General features: G+C 35.2%; 1 gene segment (V, D, J or C); it reads right to left on the minus strand.

Moving 5' to 3' along the window:
• Nucleotides 1–17,182: 17,182 nt before the first annotated feature.
• On the minus strand, nt 17,183–17,664 carry LOC131350592 (T cell receptor alpha variable 12-3-like; the record flags this gene model as incomplete). The annotated part of the segment is given in 2 exon segments: nt 17,183–17,481; nt 17,617–17,664. Coding segments are annotated over 2 exon segments (339 nt in total), but the record flags the coding sequence as incomplete, so codon positions are not given.
• Nucleotides 17,665–18,012: the final 348 nt, after the last annotated feature.

Consider the following 18,012-nt stretch of genomic DNA (forward strand, 5'->3'; position numbering starts at 1 on the left):
TCTCTGGGGGATGTAAGCAGAATCCTAGTACTTGTCCAACAATAAGATAACAGCCTCCACCATCTTGTGGTGAAAGGAAAGAGACTTTAACACACCAAGGTCTTTTCTGTTTGAACTTAGTTATTTATTTATTTTTTACTCAATCATAAAACTATATCCCAATTTGCACATAAAAAAGCCCGCTGGGAAAAAGAAGCCATGGTTTTGTTGGATTGTTTGTTTTTTTCACAAATTATGACAATAATAATTTTCAGAACATTACTTTATTCAACTCCTGAACTTGTACAGAGCCTCAGCTGCTTCACTGAAGTTCAGAAATGGTCCCAATTGGACCCTCTGAGTACCTTTCTGTTTAACTTTCTGTCTAATGTAACTTCTGGTTTCCTGACCAAAATAGAATAGTTATAGAAGAATAGAAGAAGAATGAATGAATGAATGAATGAATGAATGAATGAATGAACTGTCTACTAATAATCAAATATTATAATAATATAAACTCTTTATAAATCTTAAGAAGGAAAGAGAGATTTCCCCAAAAGGGCATGTAGCAAAACTGTGTGAAGGTTTTTGTACAGTGCAGCTGGATTTCCTGTCACTGTGGGCCTCAGAGCACAGTAGTATAGAGCAGAGTCTGATACAGCAGCAGAGGAGATGTTCAGATACACTTGTTTATCATCAAATTTAGCAGACATTCTTAGTTGAGTGTTGGAAGTTGGAGTTCCGCTTTGAAACATCTGAAGAAGGAACTCAGGTTTAGATTTTGGATATTGTCTGTACCAGTACAGGTTGTCTGATGCACTACTTTTTTTGTAGCTGCAGGACAGAGTAACATCATCACCTTCATCTACAGCTTTATGAGGGAAATCTGGCTCTATTGAATCTGCCATGGAGTCACCTGTCATAGAGAAGAGAACATAATGTTTAAATAATCAACAGGAAATACTTAAGTCAGACCCACACTCTGCATTTTCACACTGCATCACCACACAGACTAATATTTAATATAATTTAGTTAATATTTCTGTAATAACAAAAAGTCAATGTTAACTCACCTAATAAAAGCCACAGATACATGAATATAACAGTGAACATGATGACTGGTCTTAGCTCAGTGAAAATAGTGGAGATCTTTCTGTAATCTAATATGTTAACACCATAAAGCTTCAAAATTGCTCCACCCCACAGCATCACATGACAGTGTCACCAATGTTGTTGTCAGATTGTTGATTCTTACTGAAACATCCTGGCTTTACATTCAGCCTCATATGGGGAACCTGTCCAGAGCACATTTAAGTAAACACATACTGAAAGCAGGAAAATAATGTATTTATGTAAAAATGATCAATTTAATCTAGTAAAAATCTAATCTAATAATTACATTCTTAAATATTTAAATTATATATGCTAGTGATGTCTCTAAATTAGGTAACTGTTGTGTAAACACCAGCAGGCAGATTAATGTTAGAACCATTAAGTGGAAGAGAATAAGGTTTAATTAAGAATAAGAAAGAGTATTTTTCCTTGATAATTCAGAAAAAGCTTTCCTGTACTCACTGAGATCAGAAGAAGAGAAAGAAGAGTAAAGGCAGATTTACAGATAAGTTTCCAGTTTTCAGTGTTTCTGACACAGCAGGTGCTTTTGCTTGTCACAGAAATGACATTAGATGATTATTTATTCTTATGACAGTTTAGTGTTAAGTGGACAGTTGTGTTGTTTAATCAGAATGGTATCTCGGAAATTAGCTTAGGCACTAAGAGTAACCAGGGCAGGGGTTAGGATATTATATCAGCAGTATGTATGATAGAAGAACAAGTATACTCTATGTCACAAAGGTTTTACTGTGAAAAGTAGCTTCCATCATCTCAGAGCAGTTGTGTGGTGTTTTAGTACTTGACCCACAATAAGATAAGTGACTGCGCCATCTTCTGTTCAACAAAAAGAAAAACCTTAACACAGTAACAAATAAAACTGTGCAAACACGCCGAACTTTACAGCAGAACAGAAAAAAGGTATGAGCTGTCAAAATGCTGGACCCTACACTATTCAACCATTTAAACAAACTTAGGAGTCACACCTGATAGGCTACATGCTGTTTTTTTGGTACCTGGCCCACAGGGTAGCAAAAAACAGTTACGAGTGTGTGCTATCTGTGTGAGTTTCTGCTATCGAGCGCCCTCCAGGTGCACTTCTAGCCGGAAAAAAACCCTCCAGAAGTGTGTAGGCAGCCACACACAATTTAGAAAATAAATGTTTTATAATTATCTTATTAATGTCTTTCATAGTTATCTTTCAAAGTGTGTTCTTCACTTCATTTGTTGCATATACTAAAAATTCAGGATGGTTATTATATCAAATCTAGTTTTTAAGGAGGTATTTTTTTTTCCATTCTGGCTACTTGTGTAAAGATTAAATTTTTTCAGAGCCATAATGTTCAAAAAGAAGATTTGGATACAGCCCATTGATGATGCAACACCATACATACTGTCGCCAAGGGACAAGCCATGGCTAATGGAAAAGTGTATTGATACCAACAAAGGTATGGGGATGTCCGGCTCTTTGAGGGGCAGCATATTACAGTAGCACATTTCTTAGTACTATTCATTTACATATAGTATAGAATACATAAATATTAGGGCTACATGTAAGAAACAGATGTGTGCTTTATCTGTTTTATAACCCTCCCCTAAGGGTCTCATTGGTATAACACTGTATCTGTAGCTCCAGTGTATGTTGGCAGTAGGTAAAAACATCATTTTATTTTATTTTTTATAACAATATCTGTAATTTTTATCCGATTTAATGGACAGCATGAGCACTGCTCTAGGGTTTTGTTGGTAAGGGCTGGGGGTTTGTTAAATGTTTTGTTTATATATATTAAAAATTGAATAAAAATATTAAAACCAAAACATCATTTTAACATATTGTGCTAATGCCACATTTAATTTACAAGCTGTTGAGCATGCTGTATATCAAAGCTTAAGATGCATCAATGATTCTTCTAATTAAATGTATATTCACTTACATGTCCTCATAGGAAGGGGAGCTTTCACTACCCAGCCAACGAACAAGGTGCTTTTGTCTTGGAGTAACAGGACTGAACCCACTTCATTGAAGGAATGCCAATAAAGACACTACTCTAAAACTCAAAGTACATTTCTGTACAAACTGAACAAAAAAAGAAAAAGAAAAAAAATGGTGATATGCTTGTTTTTTAGAGATCACAGGAATTTTGATTAAGACGTCAAGCAATCTGGTTGAGTAGCTGATGAATAAATGAAAGCAAGATCTTTAAATTACATATGCAGGATCATTTTTAACATATTTTACTGTTAACAAATCAATAATTACCAGATAACAGAAATACTATTTTGAATCACTTAAATTTATGAAAATGTATTCACTTCAGTTTAAATAATAATTAATTATTATTTAACTGTTATTAATTAATTAAAATTAATAATTTTAATAAGTGTATTTTTTAATCCACTTTTATTATTTTATTTAGTATTGATGCATCCAAAGAAGATTCATCTTTTGGAAGAGTAGTGAATGACAACCAGAAATCCCCAGATAATAAAGTTGTGTACTAAGAAAAGTCATTGTAAATGACAGGCCACATTTGTGTCTATTCGCTGTGAGGAAAATAGAAGCAGGAACTGAAATCAATTACAACTATGGTGATTACAAATGGTCATGGTGCATAAAGGTTATCAGTCAAGGTGAGTCATTTGTTGATGGGAGTTATCCTGACACTTATCGCTTTTTGTCCAGCCCTGATGTCTCTAGTCATTCTTATACACTTAAGTTTCTAGTGTTGCCCTTGTTAGGCCCACCTAAATGGATTAATAGCTTTTATTGTCTGAACTGTCTTCACACACACATTCTTGTTTCTAGTCTTGCCCTTATGGGGCCCAACTAGTTTGGACCTCACTTTATATAATTTGGTCAACATTTTTCAGTATCAAAACTTGACTTATTATACATATAATTGTATGCATTCTGAGCTAAGGTATTTTTAAGTCAATAACATTTTGAAGTCAATAACTTCAAAAACAGACAGCAACAACACCTGACCAAATGGCTCTGACAGCATCAGTAAAATATTTTTTATCCTTCTTTCTTTTTATTTCTTTTAGCTGCATATGTTACCACAGCTTTTATTATGTCTGTGGTTAACTGATAAAAAGTTGATGTGGTTTTTAAAACGTCTTGCATGTGTATATAGCATTGTTATGTTTCTGTAAAGTCTTTCACTGACTCTGTATCACTGTGCTATATCTCTTAGAGCACAGTAATAGAGTGCAGAATCGAGGAGCTTTAGACTTCTGATAGAAAGTTCAGTAGAGTCGCTGCTTGGTTTTGACTCTAATCGACGATTATCAGAAGGGCTCTGGCCAGTACTAGACCTTGCGCTTTTATACAGTAAAAACAGTGGAGCGCTGTTAGGATATTGTTTGTACCAGTAAAGCCAAATACGATCACTGCTGCTTGACTCATATGAACATTTCAGAGTAACAGTGTCTGTTTCTTTCCTGGTAATTCTGGCAACTTCATCTGTCGGCCCAATTTTATCTGCAAAACTGTATTGATAATGATAATGATAAAATAATAATCTAATAAAGACATTTTTCAAGTATTTTGTAAACAAGCATTTAAAAGACTGTTGAATTGATACTTCAATACTTTGCAATCAGTTAATATAGTGACTTAACTACTGAAAATGAATGACCTGTAACTAGAGTGAGAATCAGTGGTATGTATCTCACTATGTACAGTAAGTTGTATAGTTGATCCATTTCTGAACACAGCTCTGTGAGGATTCTGTATAATAGTGCTGTATGTGCTGAACTTTACACGAGAGAACACATCTCTAGAAGACACATTAAAACAGTAGTGCACATCAAATAAATGAATATATATATATATATATATATATATATATATATATATATATATATATATATATATATTTTCCTTAACTTTTAAATGCCACAATTCAATATTTAAAAAGCTAATTACATTGTCGTGCAAAACCCCTTGAGCTTTTCCACATTTTGTCATGTTACATCCACAAACCTGAATGTATTTTATTGGGGTTTTATGTGATAGACCAACACAAAATGGTACATAATTCTGAAGCGGAAGGAAAATGATAAATGGTTTCAGGGGCATAATTTCCACTGGGGTCCTTCCCCCTTTTCAAAATCCCTGGAGGAGCAGGACCAAGCAGGACACAGAGAGTCTGTCTGTGGAGCCAGGAGTCCAGGAACATCACGTGCACACTCGCTAAAAATATCTCACTGAAAGGTGTAATGAACAGGCATGGCGGTTGTGGCACAGTCAGCAATGAAACACTAGAAGCAGCACCAGATGACTTTAATGTCATCATGGATGAAAAGAAAGAAAGGAGATGTGAGTTGGTTGATTCAGTAAATTAGCTCAACATTAAACATTGAATACCATATATTTTCATACCATGAAAACAAGTTCACTTCAAACCGTGCATTTTCTGTTGGCAATGTATGACAAGCCAACTCTGGATGATAGTTCAATGTTAGACTCAATATAATCATATTATTAACAATTATTAATCATAAGATGAGGTGGATAGTTAGGATACATAGAATGTATCCATGAGTGGATAGATGTGATTGAATGGATAGATGGAGGACAATGTTTATATTTTTTTTATGTTTGTGAGATTGTGTGCCAATCTTGCATCCTGTGTACCAAATAAGTAGTGTATCTATTGTGTTATCAATGTTCCCATCCTTTTGGATTACAGAAGTAAGGAGTACAGATGGGTATTCCTACCCTGCTATAAAACAGTGTTAGATGCATAAAAATGATCTACAGTATTTTAGGTATTTGTGATGCACAAAAAATTAGCACACAAGCATCATGAAGCCCAAGGAACACACCAGACAGGTCAAGGATAATGTTTTGTAGAAGTTATAAAAAATATCCTAAGATTTGAACATCTCACAGAGCACTGTTCAATCCATCATCCGAAAATGGATAGAGTATGGCACAACTGCAAACCTACCAAGACATGGCCGTCTACCTAAACTGACAGGCCGGGCAAGGAGACCATTAATCAGAGAAGCTTGAGGCCCATGGTAACTCTAGAGGAGCTGCAAAGATTCGGCTCAGGTGAATCTATCCACAGGACAACTATTAGTCATGCACTCCACAAATCTGGCCTTTACGGAAAAGTGGCAATAAGAAAGCCATTGTTGAAAGAAAGTCATAAGATGTCCCATTTACAGTTTGCAACAAGCCATGTGAGGGACACAGCAAACATGTGGAAGGAGGTGGTCTGGTCAGATGAGACCAAAATTGAACTTTTTGACCTAAAGTACCTAAAGAGCTAGGTAAAACTGTTAATGCTCTGTGATTGGCTACTTCCAACCCTTCCAGCCAATAGCATGTCGTAATGGCTGTACTGCACGTACGTGATATTGGCGATGTTCATTAAAATAACATTTATATTGATATTTTGTTGATTTTACTTGTATATTTATATTACAAAATTAATAAACTAATTTTTTCTTAATAAAAATTAGCCGTAAACACTTTTGCTGGATTTTGCGAGGAGTTCGAGGGTCTGCAGATGCAAATTAGTTAAATTAGTTCCAAAGAAAATTTCACGGATCAGTAAAGTGAGAAATGACATGAACAAAATCGTGAGACGCGGATCTGTGAGGTATTACTGTATTATATCCCTTCCACTTCAGAATTATGTGCCACTATGTGTTGGTCTATCACATAAAATCTCAACAAAAACCTCTGTGTTTATGGTTGTGTCAGACTCTGCCATGAGGGGTTATGTTATATGTTCATGAGGGGTCATGAACCTTAAAGGTTCATGAAGCTCTACCTCACAGCATCACATGACTGTCACCAGTGTTGCTGACAGATTTATGGGGAACCTGTTATTTTAATCAGATCAGACTGAAGGGTAAACAGTAGTTATTCAAATTGGATTTATACTTCTTACAATTTAGTCTGAAGTGGACAGTTGTTTTATCTAAACTGGTATATCTGAAATTATCTTACTGAGATTAACCATGGCAGGTGTTATGATAATATTTGTGCAGTATGTATGATAGAAGAACAGGTAGAGCCTATATCACAGAGGGTTTATTGTGAAAAGTCCTGACTACCAAGAAAAAAAGTTTCCCAGTTGTTTGGATGGCAATGAGTATACTGATCTTTTCAGTATACTCATGCTGTTTCAACCAGATCTGCAACACCTTGATGTATGTGCTTCATCCACCATCTCTGGGAGATGTGTGGCCCCATGACGTCTCGGAGCTGCATTCGGTTTAGGTTGCAACAACTTGTAGTTACAACTACAATTCAAATTCAAATACAAAACTAATGCTAAAAAGCTCAATGTGACTATTTTCACATGAGCCATTAACCACCACTGTGGAGTGTAACCTGACAAAGAAATTAAATACCGAACATGGACACAACAAAACAGGTGGAAATTCCATTTCATGCTGGTGATTATTGTTTATTGACATTATTATTATTTAATTTCTTCTAACATCTAATATCGGAATGTTATCTAGAATGAATACAGCATTTGATTTATGTATCAGTATTAACAAATAAAACATTTGGGTATTGGAATAGTATAGTTTGTTTCTGTGGTACTACAAAACCTTTACAGAATGCTACACTTCAACAGGGGACCTGTCAAGCTGGTTAGATATTGTTTAATTGATTTTAGTTCAGCTACTGAGCTTGATAACCTATGTACATTTGGTGTGTCAGGATGGCTGAGCAGTCACAGTCTCCCTTGGAGGTGTGGGTTTGAATCCCTCTTCTGACATTGGGTTCTTTCCTTTGTGTCATGATCCTGTTCAGAAAGCAATTCTGTGGGGCAGTGGTGGTTTAATTGGTTGTTAATTAGTTGATCAGCAGAAAGCCTCATGTTGGGTCCCTGAGCAAAGCTCTTTACCCTTTAGAAATGTTGTATCAAGGCTGACCCTGTGCTGTGACCCAGTTTCCAAATGGGATAAATGAAGAAAGAATTTGATTTGTGACAAATAAAGGCTTTTTCTCTATATATGTATGAACATAGATGTGAGAAAAGTACTCTTTTATTTTAAGTTCTTGAGGTGAGGTAGGAAGGTGAAGGGTGCTGTTGTCAGCTGTGTGTTCTGTGGCTATGAATTCCAGGTGGTGCTGAGCAGAGACAAGGCCGGACCCAAAGAAACTTGTGGGGCACAACAGGATTGGGGAACATCATCCTCACTTACGTAAATGGAAGCAATCATTATCACAGCCAAATGAACTCCATTGTCTTTCTGTGTCAATATATATTCTTTAGGAGCTACAACCTCACCAAATATCATAGATAGGTACAAAGTATGATTGTCATGTGACACTGTGATTGAATGTATGTGCTCCTTAAACCTAGTTCACACTACAGGATTTTAAGCCCGATTTAAGCACGATTTGCAAATTAACGAGCTGGCCGACAGATCGGTCTGTGATCGTGGGAAAATCAGCAGGTGATCAGCGCTCGGCAATCTTTATGTGTGAACTACTCAACGATGCATCAAAGAGGCTCTCTGACACGTCGCTGCCACCTCGCAGACAAAATCCAGATATCTGGCATTTTACAGTAAATATCTGGGACGGTTGGCCGACTCGACACCACATCGTGTCAAATGTAGCTACGAACTCAATACAGCCAATGAGAGAGCAAGTCAACAGGTTGAGGTCACCGGAAGAAGTTGTTGTCAGATCGTGTGGTGTGCGACCCCCTCTTGTGGGTCATTTGCGAAGCGTCACGTAGTGTGAACACCACAAGGACAAAAAGACTTACAGTGAAATTATGTAGTCTGAACAGCAAAGCGATCTGCCGATGGTTAAAGTCTTGTAGTGTGAACTAGCCTTTACTCTGTTTCTTTATTTACCCATTTTTAGTTTTCATCATCTCATCATGTCTGTAGCTGTCCTCCTATAGGTGGGACTCTGTGGCAATCACCATTAACTGGGTGTCAGACTTGACCAGTGAGAGTGCAAAAACCCAAAATAGAACCAAAAGAGAATGAGCTACCAGTTTAAAATGCAGCACATTGTTTCAGACTCTTGGTTCAGTGTTAGCATGCTAGTCTGATGTTTGTTTGTTTGTTGCTTGTACTTCCTTTTACACTTATATTACCTCCTTTGGTTCAAAAACAGGTAAGACTGTGTGTGCACCTACATTCCACCATGTAACTATTTTTTTTTAATGTCTAGACACATTAGCTTAGAGGACAGGTGTCACTCCTTGTGTTTCTTGCTAGCTTAGCCTAGCACCATTAGCTAGTTTTTGATTGATGATATGGCAGTGAGATTTGTTATATTAAATAGAGCCTAGTGTATAATATTTTTTGGCAGCGTTCATTTGTCCATGTTATCTCTCATTGGTGAGACTAGCTTCTTTGTTGTTCTGGTTTTATGGTTGTTATAATTCAGTCAGACCACAATCTTAAACTGATATTTTTGCACTTACCCAAGGTTTTTGCTTCTCTGAAAATCTTACAATGATTAATTAGTATATTTTTCACGTGAACATATATTTTTGTATTTCTTGATTGGATAGGATAACAACCACTTTCTAAGGTATTTCAGTGAAGTTTGGAAAAACATCTGATTATCTTAATAGACAATACTATCAAAGATTGTGTGTGTGTAGTTCATTGAAGGTCAGAGAGACCCTGATGTTTCTAGTATTTTATTTATTTATTTATTTATTTATTTATTTATTTATTTATTTATTTATTTATTTATTTATTTTTAATCTGCTGTAGGTACTTGTGCTCTGAGACTCCATGCAGTTTCACATATTAAACACTGGTACAGCTGTTCAAGATGCTAGCAATATATTTTCCTTAATGTAGTGATGATGAGGGAGATGCGTGCTCTGTCTCTGCAGGAAATTTAATTGATTATGGGATTTTCTGGCCCATAAAAGATTCTAGGTGATTTGCATCCCAAGACCCCATGTCTCCATAATCAGACCAGCAGAGGAGCAATTTCTCAAAATGGCATGTCAATGCAAAATTATCCATAGATCTACTTTCAGTATAACAAACCTGTTACAGTTTTTGTACAGTGCAGCTGGATTTCCTGTCACTGTGGGCACCAGAGCACAGTAGTATAGAGCAGCGTCTGATACAGCAGCAGAGGAGATGATCAGATCCACTTGTTTAGTTTTATCATCAACTTTAACAGACATTCTTGAGGGATTGTTGGGACTGATTGGTGTTCCTCTTTGGTGAATATACAAAAGGAACTCGGGTTTAGATTTTGAATATTGCCTGTACCAGTGGAGGTAGTTGTTTGTTGAACTTGTGCTGGGTTTGTATTTGCAGGACAGAGTAACATTGTCACCTTCATCTACAGCTTTATGAGGCTCTAAAAGTGGCTCTATTGAATCTGCCATGGAGTCACCTGTCATAGAGAAGAGATCATATTAATTTTAACCTTTTAAATAATCAACAGGAAATACTTAAGTCAGACCCACACTCTGCATTTTCACACTGCATCACCACACAGACTAATATTTAATATAATATAGTTAATATTTCTGCAATAACAAAAAGTCAATGTTAACTCACCTAGTGAAAGCCACAGATACATGAATATAACAGTGAACATGATGACTGGTCTTAGCTCAGTGAAAATAGTGGAGATCTTTCTGTAATCTAATATGTTAACACCATAAAGCTTCAAAATTGCTCCACCCCACAGCATCACATGACAGTGTCACCAATGTTGTTGTCAGATTGTTGATTCTTACTGAAACATCCTGGCTTTACATTCAGCCTCATATGGGAAACCTGTCCAGAGCACATTTAAGTAAACACATACTGAAAGGAGGAAATTAATGTATTTATGTAAAAATGATCAGTTTAATCTAGTAAAAATCTTATCTAATAATTACATTGTCAGTATTTTAATTATATATGTTAGTGATGTCTCTAAATTAGAGAATTATTGTATAAACACCAGCAGGCAGATTAATGTTAGAAACACTAAGTGGAAGAGAATAAGGTTTAATTGAGAAAAAGGAATATTTTTTTACTTGATAATTAAGGTTTAATCTCACAATAGCATCAGAAGAAGAGAAAGAAGAGTAAAGGCAGATTTACAGATAAGTTTCCAGTTTTCAGTGTTTCTGACACAGCAGGTGCTTTTGTTTGTCACAGAAATGACATTAGATGAGTATTTATTCTTATGACAGTTTAGTGTTAAGTGGACAGTTGTGTTGTTTAATCAGAATGATATCTCTGAAATTAGCTTAGGCACTAAGAGTAACCAGGGCAGGGGTTAGGATATTATATCAGCAGTATGTATGATAGAAGAACAAGTATACTCTATGTCACAAAGGTTTTACTGTGAAAAGTAGCTTCCATCATCTCAGAGAATGTGAGCAGGTTGTGTGGTAGTGTCTCTAGTACTTAACCCACAATAAGATAAGTAACTGCGCCATCTTGTGTTCATTGAAGAGAAAAACCTTAACTTGGACAAAATAAACACCTGTAAACAGTTCATACAGCCATACATATATATTCATACTGTGGATTAGTAATTATATATTAGAACTTACATTTAAATTGTATTTACAACACCAGGTTACGTTATTTAATGTAAAGCACAAAAAGAAATAATAGAAAACTAAAAGGAAACAGATGTTGAAAACAGCTGTAAATCTCAACAACTAAACTGAACTGGCCATTGAGAAATACTTTATGTCCACATGACATACTTCCTTTCCTATCAGGGGATTAAACACACACACACACACACACACACACACACATTATTATTTGCTGATACTTTACTTATGGTTTGCTGATAATAAGATAATCCTTAGTTTTGAAGATGATCTTCTGTTGAGGTTAAACTAACCCTAGGAAAATTTGCTAGGAGAAATTGCACTTCTGTGTGAATGAGTGTGTGAAAGGGTTTGTGGAGTGCAAAGGACTGACATCCCATTCAGGGTGTTTTCCCACCTCATGTCTGGGACAGACTCTGTATCTACTATGACCCTGACCAATAGAGAAAATGATAGAATCCCCAAAAAGGGCATGTAACTTTCTCTAAACCATTGGAAGAGCTGCTTTCAATATAACAAAACTGTGTGAAAGTTTTTGTACAGTGCAGCTGGATTTCCTGTCACTGTGGGCTCCAGAGCACAGTAGTATAGAGCAGAGTCTGATACAGCAGCAGAGGAGATGATCAGATCCACTTTCTTATTCGTTTTATCTTGCTCTTTTTTAAGGTGTATGGACAATCGTGGATGAGGTGGTTGAGCCTCAGTGACAGTTTCAGTGCTTTCAAGAATCAGCAGCAGAAACTCGGGTCTTGATCCAGGTTTTTGTCGATACCAGTGGAGACTGTTAACTGATCCAGTATATGTGCAGGACAGTGAGATGTTGCTGCCTTCCATTGAAAATACATTGGTTTGATCTGGTTTAATGTTATTGTCAGCAGCCTCTGCTATAAAAACATTACAACAATATTGTGATATTTTAATCATAAATGACACATTTCACATGGAAAATTACGTCTTATAAATTAGAAAAAATAATATTTTGTGTGCATTGTATATGACTTACCAACATCAGCAAGAGTGAAAAACACCACGAAGAGGAACAACATTGTTTTCCTGAGTGTTTAGTTCAAACCTCTAGCTTTAGAAATGAATGTCAGTGTTACTATTTGATGTACATCTCCACCTCTAGCTCCACCTACTTGTATTTATGCATATTCATGATAACTGTTCTATACTATATACTGTTCCTATAAATCTATAGAATTATTATTATTATTATTATTATTATTATTATTATTATTATTATTATTATAATGTGGTCCTAAGAAGCCATGAATTCACTTATACCATTTCTCAGTTCCATTACCTCATTGTTTTGTGAAATTCTATCTAAGACAGTTTTACTGGATTCAATGTATGTTTCAGTGGTATTTATTGTTTTCCTTCCTTTGTTGGTCATGTGTGCAGTAGAAGGTGGCTTATTGTTAGAACCACTAAGTAAGAAAATAAGGTTTATTTGAAAATTAGAAAAAAATATTTTTTTGCAAACTTTAATTAACCCCTTAATGCTCAGCCAAAGGTTACAGCTAGTTAAATATAAAAAATAAAATGCTCCTGTACTCAAGAGTTTCAGATGAGTTCAATGTTTCTGACACAGCAGATGCTTTTGTTTGTCACAGAAATGACAATAGATGTGCAGGTCAGTGTGATGTTGCTGTCTTCACTTGAAGATATGATGGTTTGTTCTGGTGCAATGCTGCTGTCAACAGCACCTGCTATAAAACATTACAACAACATAAACTTTATTCATTACTTAAGGGTGTTAATTTTTTTAACTGAATCATGTTTAGGTATCAGTTCAAATCTCCAACATTAACCTAAAGTTTGTGTATAATATAAATGACTTACCAATGTTTTTAACAACTATGCAAATAAAGAAGAGTAACATGACTGTTGTGTCTCTCTTGCAGTAGGTATAAATGGCAGGATCTCTGTGAAACTTTCTAAACTGTATCTTACCACATCTAGCTCCACCCACTTTTACTTACTCATAGTCATGTCAGCTCTGTCACATGTCAGTTCTGGTATCATATTGATCAAAAAAAGCAATGAATTTTCATAATAGAATTTATTGAATGTTGTTTACATCTTTTAGGGCTGATTTTTACTAAATATAGTGACAGTGACCCTATCACCATCACCTTGATCCTGGTCAGATGTTTACTCAAGATTAATGAATGAACCCTTTGTGGATTTTAGTTATGTGATGATACACATTTTAATGCAAATTGTAATTCGTCATATTAACATATTTGTGTCACAGCCTGGGAATTATGTTCTGTAGACTAAATGTCCCATTTTCTAAATAGGTCAATAGGTCAGGTCTAATCCACATGAAGCCTCTCATCAAAATGCATATAAGATGCTCAGTCATTTGAATTGATGTGCTCCCTGTGCTAAAAAGAGAAATGAAGTAAATGAAATATGAAAACATCTTGGAACTAATATGAAGTGTTACATCTGGTGAGGTTGCGTTGTATATTCTGTCTTATATGTGTTTAGTCCTTCAGGTTGGTCCCCTCTGTACTCTAGCCCTCCTTACTGCTTCAGCTCCAGCAGTTAACACTTCTGCCAAGGCTGGGATGGAAGCCAGTAACCCCAACTTCAATGCTCACTTGGTGTGTTGTGCTTGCGTGTGTGTTGAGATTCAGTGTTGTGTTTTACTGTTCTGATTTTGACCTTTGCCTGCCTTGACTACAAGTTTGATCTGCTTCTTGTTAATCGTTGCTGCCTTGTGTATATAATCTTTCTTTGTACATGTAAATATTGAGACGTTGTATGTATTCACTGGCATGAGGGCTATGACTGCCATTTTTGTTGGAGATGGTCATTTCTTTCTTTTTTCTTTTTGTTTAGGTCAGATAGCTAATCTCAGTTTGTTTCTGTTTTGTTATTTTTGGTCTTTTGGTCTGTGTTGTGAGACTCATTCCTGTTAACTCTGGGGCATCACATACATGTTCTGTTCTACCTCCTAGATATAACCCTGTGCTATTTCTCACACTTCATGTCCCAACTTGGTCATAAGAACTAGTATTAAGTTGAACATACCTAGAAGAAGCATTAACAGTAAAAGATTAAAGAGCAGCATGATAGAGATGGTAACTGTGTCTCAGTTAGTAGGTTGGATTGCTCAAACGTCAGAGACATACTTAATCTCACAGTCATGTATTAGTATATATACAGTAAAAGAAACATTGACCTTTATTAATCAAATGTGCATGCAGTTAAACTTTTTACTGAACCTTCTACTCTCTGTATACTCTCTACTTGCTCTAGCTCACATCCAACAAAGTAACATGCATCTGTACAAACATGCACAAGAGACACACAATTGAATCAATACATTCATGTAAATGTTTATTTATTTATTTATTTACTTACTTATAAATGTATAAATTATCATTAATTACAGTGAATCATGGACAAAACTGGTAAGAAGGGTTAATAAGCTAAATTGTCATATGCACCTACAACACCAAACACAATGAATCTGTTAGTATCTGTAAAATGCTTTTTGATTATAAAAATGTAGATTCTTTACTTTACTTTGATTAATATGTAGTTTGTCTTTTTTAAACACATTTTATTTTTATTAATATGTTTGTTTGTTTGTTTATTTGCTTAGTTACTACTTTTTTATTTATTCATTTATACCACAGAATTACTACAAACATTGTTTGTGTCTGTGGTTTTCTGATAACAGGTTGGTAAAGGAAGGATCTTTGATGTGGTTTTAGAATCTTCATTTATACTGGTTTATACGTTTTTGTAAAGCCTTTCAGTGACTCTGTATCACTGTGCTGCTACTCTAAGAGCACAATGATAGAGTGCAGAATCTGAGAGCTTTAGTCCTCTGATAGTAAGTTCAGTAGAGTCTCTGCTTGTTTTTGTCTCTAATCGAATATCAGTGGGTTTACGCTGTCCTGAAACTGACCTTGCGCCTTTATACAGTAAAAACTGTGGTGCGCTGTTAGGATATTGTTTGTACCAGTAAAGCCGAATATTTTCACTGCTTGACTCATATGAACATTTCAGAGTAACACTTTCTGTTTCCTTCCCAACGATGGTATCTTCATTTGTTGGCTCAATTTTATCTGCAAAAATGCCTGTTGATAAGAACATTAAGAAATAAAACTGTAAAGCATTTTTTAAAACCAAATTTTGACCAGACAAATTAGGAAATTACTCTATACTCTAAAATCCAAATTATTAGTTAATACAGTGAATTAACTAATGAAAATGAATTACATGTAACTAGAGTGAGAATCAGTGGTATGTATCTCACTATGTACAGTAAGTTGTATAGTTGATCCATTTCTGAACACAGCTCTGTGAGGATTCTGTATAATAGTGCTGTATGTGCTGAACTTTACACGTCTCTAGAAGGACACACCCAGGAAGTGATGCAGTTGGAGCATAATTTTACACAGATCATCACTTCACAGTATCAGTGACAGTGAACTGAGTCACTAATACAACACAGAACTATTCCACTGTTGCTGATCAAACCACTGCATCTGACTTCACCTCTTAAACATATCTTTTGGAGTTAGAGGTCAGGGCTGTGTCTCAGGAATCTAACAAAAAATGACACAATATCTGACAATACTATAACCTTTGATACTAACTTTTTAAACTAAATACATTTCCAAGTTTTTTCTATTTTATTTGGAGTAGAAATTGAAATAGAAAAGCTATACTTGTATTCAGGCTGTATAGGTAACAAGAGGTTTTGTGTTTTTGTTAGCTGATAATTCTGAACTACTGTATGAGTGCAACATTTGACTCTGCAAGCTACTGTTATAAACAGACATAGCTAATGTTAGCTTACTAGCTAGCTATCCTCAGTTATATCAGAGAACAAACAACTCCTGTTCAGTCTTCTGCAAGAGTCTCCTCATGATGAGGACCAAAAGAGAAAAACAAAATAAATACATGGAAGTTTGCTGATCTTATGGCAGACTGTTGTACATACATTTATTTTTTAAATTATTTTTAATTATGACAACAATTACAACACAATACATAAACATAGCAACAAAAACATTAATTTGGGGAAACAAACACGTTTTAATTAATAAGGTTCATTTTTATTTCCCCTGTTTGAGTAAAAAAAACTATAACACAGTATAAATAATAGCAAATAGTTACTTAAATAGTTAAAATGAATTGTTTCCTAGAGTTAGGTTTACTTAATTTTCTTTTATTTAAGTTGGTAAAACTGAAACTTTTTTCAAAATACATTTTTGTATATTTTTGAAAAATGTGTAATGAATTACTGTAAAATATTTATTATGATAATGCATTTAAAAAACTAACAAAAGTCAATTTAAGCAATTATTTAATGTACATTTGATGTATAATAATATCCTGTTCATGAGTTTATTCTGCTGTGTGAGTTTATTTCACTTGAAAATTTTGAGAGTCAAAAACTTGCAGAGTTCCTGATTTGATGGAATGTAGATTATTGAGTTTAAGCAGTTTATCTACCTTCAGTGTAACAAAACTGTGTCAGTGTTTTTGTACAGTGCAGCTGGATTTCCTGTCACTGTGGGCCTCAGAGCACAGTAGTATAGAGCAGAGTCTGATACAGCAGCAGAGGAGATGATCAGATCCACTTGTTTAGTTTTATCATCGACTTCAGCAGACAGACGTGGTGGCATAGGGTCAGTTTTATCTCCATTCGGTAAGATGTAAAAAAGGAACTCAGGTTTAGCTTTTGGATGTTGTTTGTACCAGAACAGATTTTGTGCTGTAGCACTGTTTTTGTAGCTGCAGGACAGAGTAACATCATCACCTTCATCTACAACTTTAAGAGGGGAACGTGGCTCTATTGGATCTGCCATGGAGTCACCTGTCATAGAGAAGAGAACATAATCGTTTTTATTTTTTAGTTATATAACTCATATTATACTTTTTCTTTACATCATGAAGGCTAATTAATCATTAATGTAACACTTCCTTTCTGAGAAGGTCAATGATAACTTACCTAATGAAAGCCACAGACACATGAATATAACAGTGATCATGATGAATGGTGTTAGTAAAATGACAATATTCTGAGGTCTTTCTGTACTTTATTATATTAACATTTCAGAGGTTCATGAAGCTCCACCCCTCAGCATCATATGACAGTGTCACCAGTTTTACTAACAGATTCTTTACTGCATCCTGACATTACATTCAGTCTCACATGTGGAACAAGACATTTATCATTCATCTAATAATTAAGGTTTTACATATTATACCAGGGGTCTCTAACTCTTTATTGGACTCTTAGTCAAATGTCAAGTGGTTTAGACAATCAATAAATCAATTAACCAATTAATTACTTTTTGTGTATTTATGTGACTAACAACATTACACTTAAATGTGTTCATTTATC

Source organism: Hemibagrus wyckioides, unplaced genomic scaffold (genome assembly GCF_019097595.1).
Source record: "Hemibagrus wyckioides isolate EC202008001 unplaced genomic scaffold, SWU_Hwy_1.0 Contig5, whole genome shotgun sequence".
Classification (NCBI taxonomy): Eukaryota; Metazoa; Chordata; class Actinopteri; order Siluriformes; family Bagridae; genus Hemibagrus; species Hemibagrus wyckioides.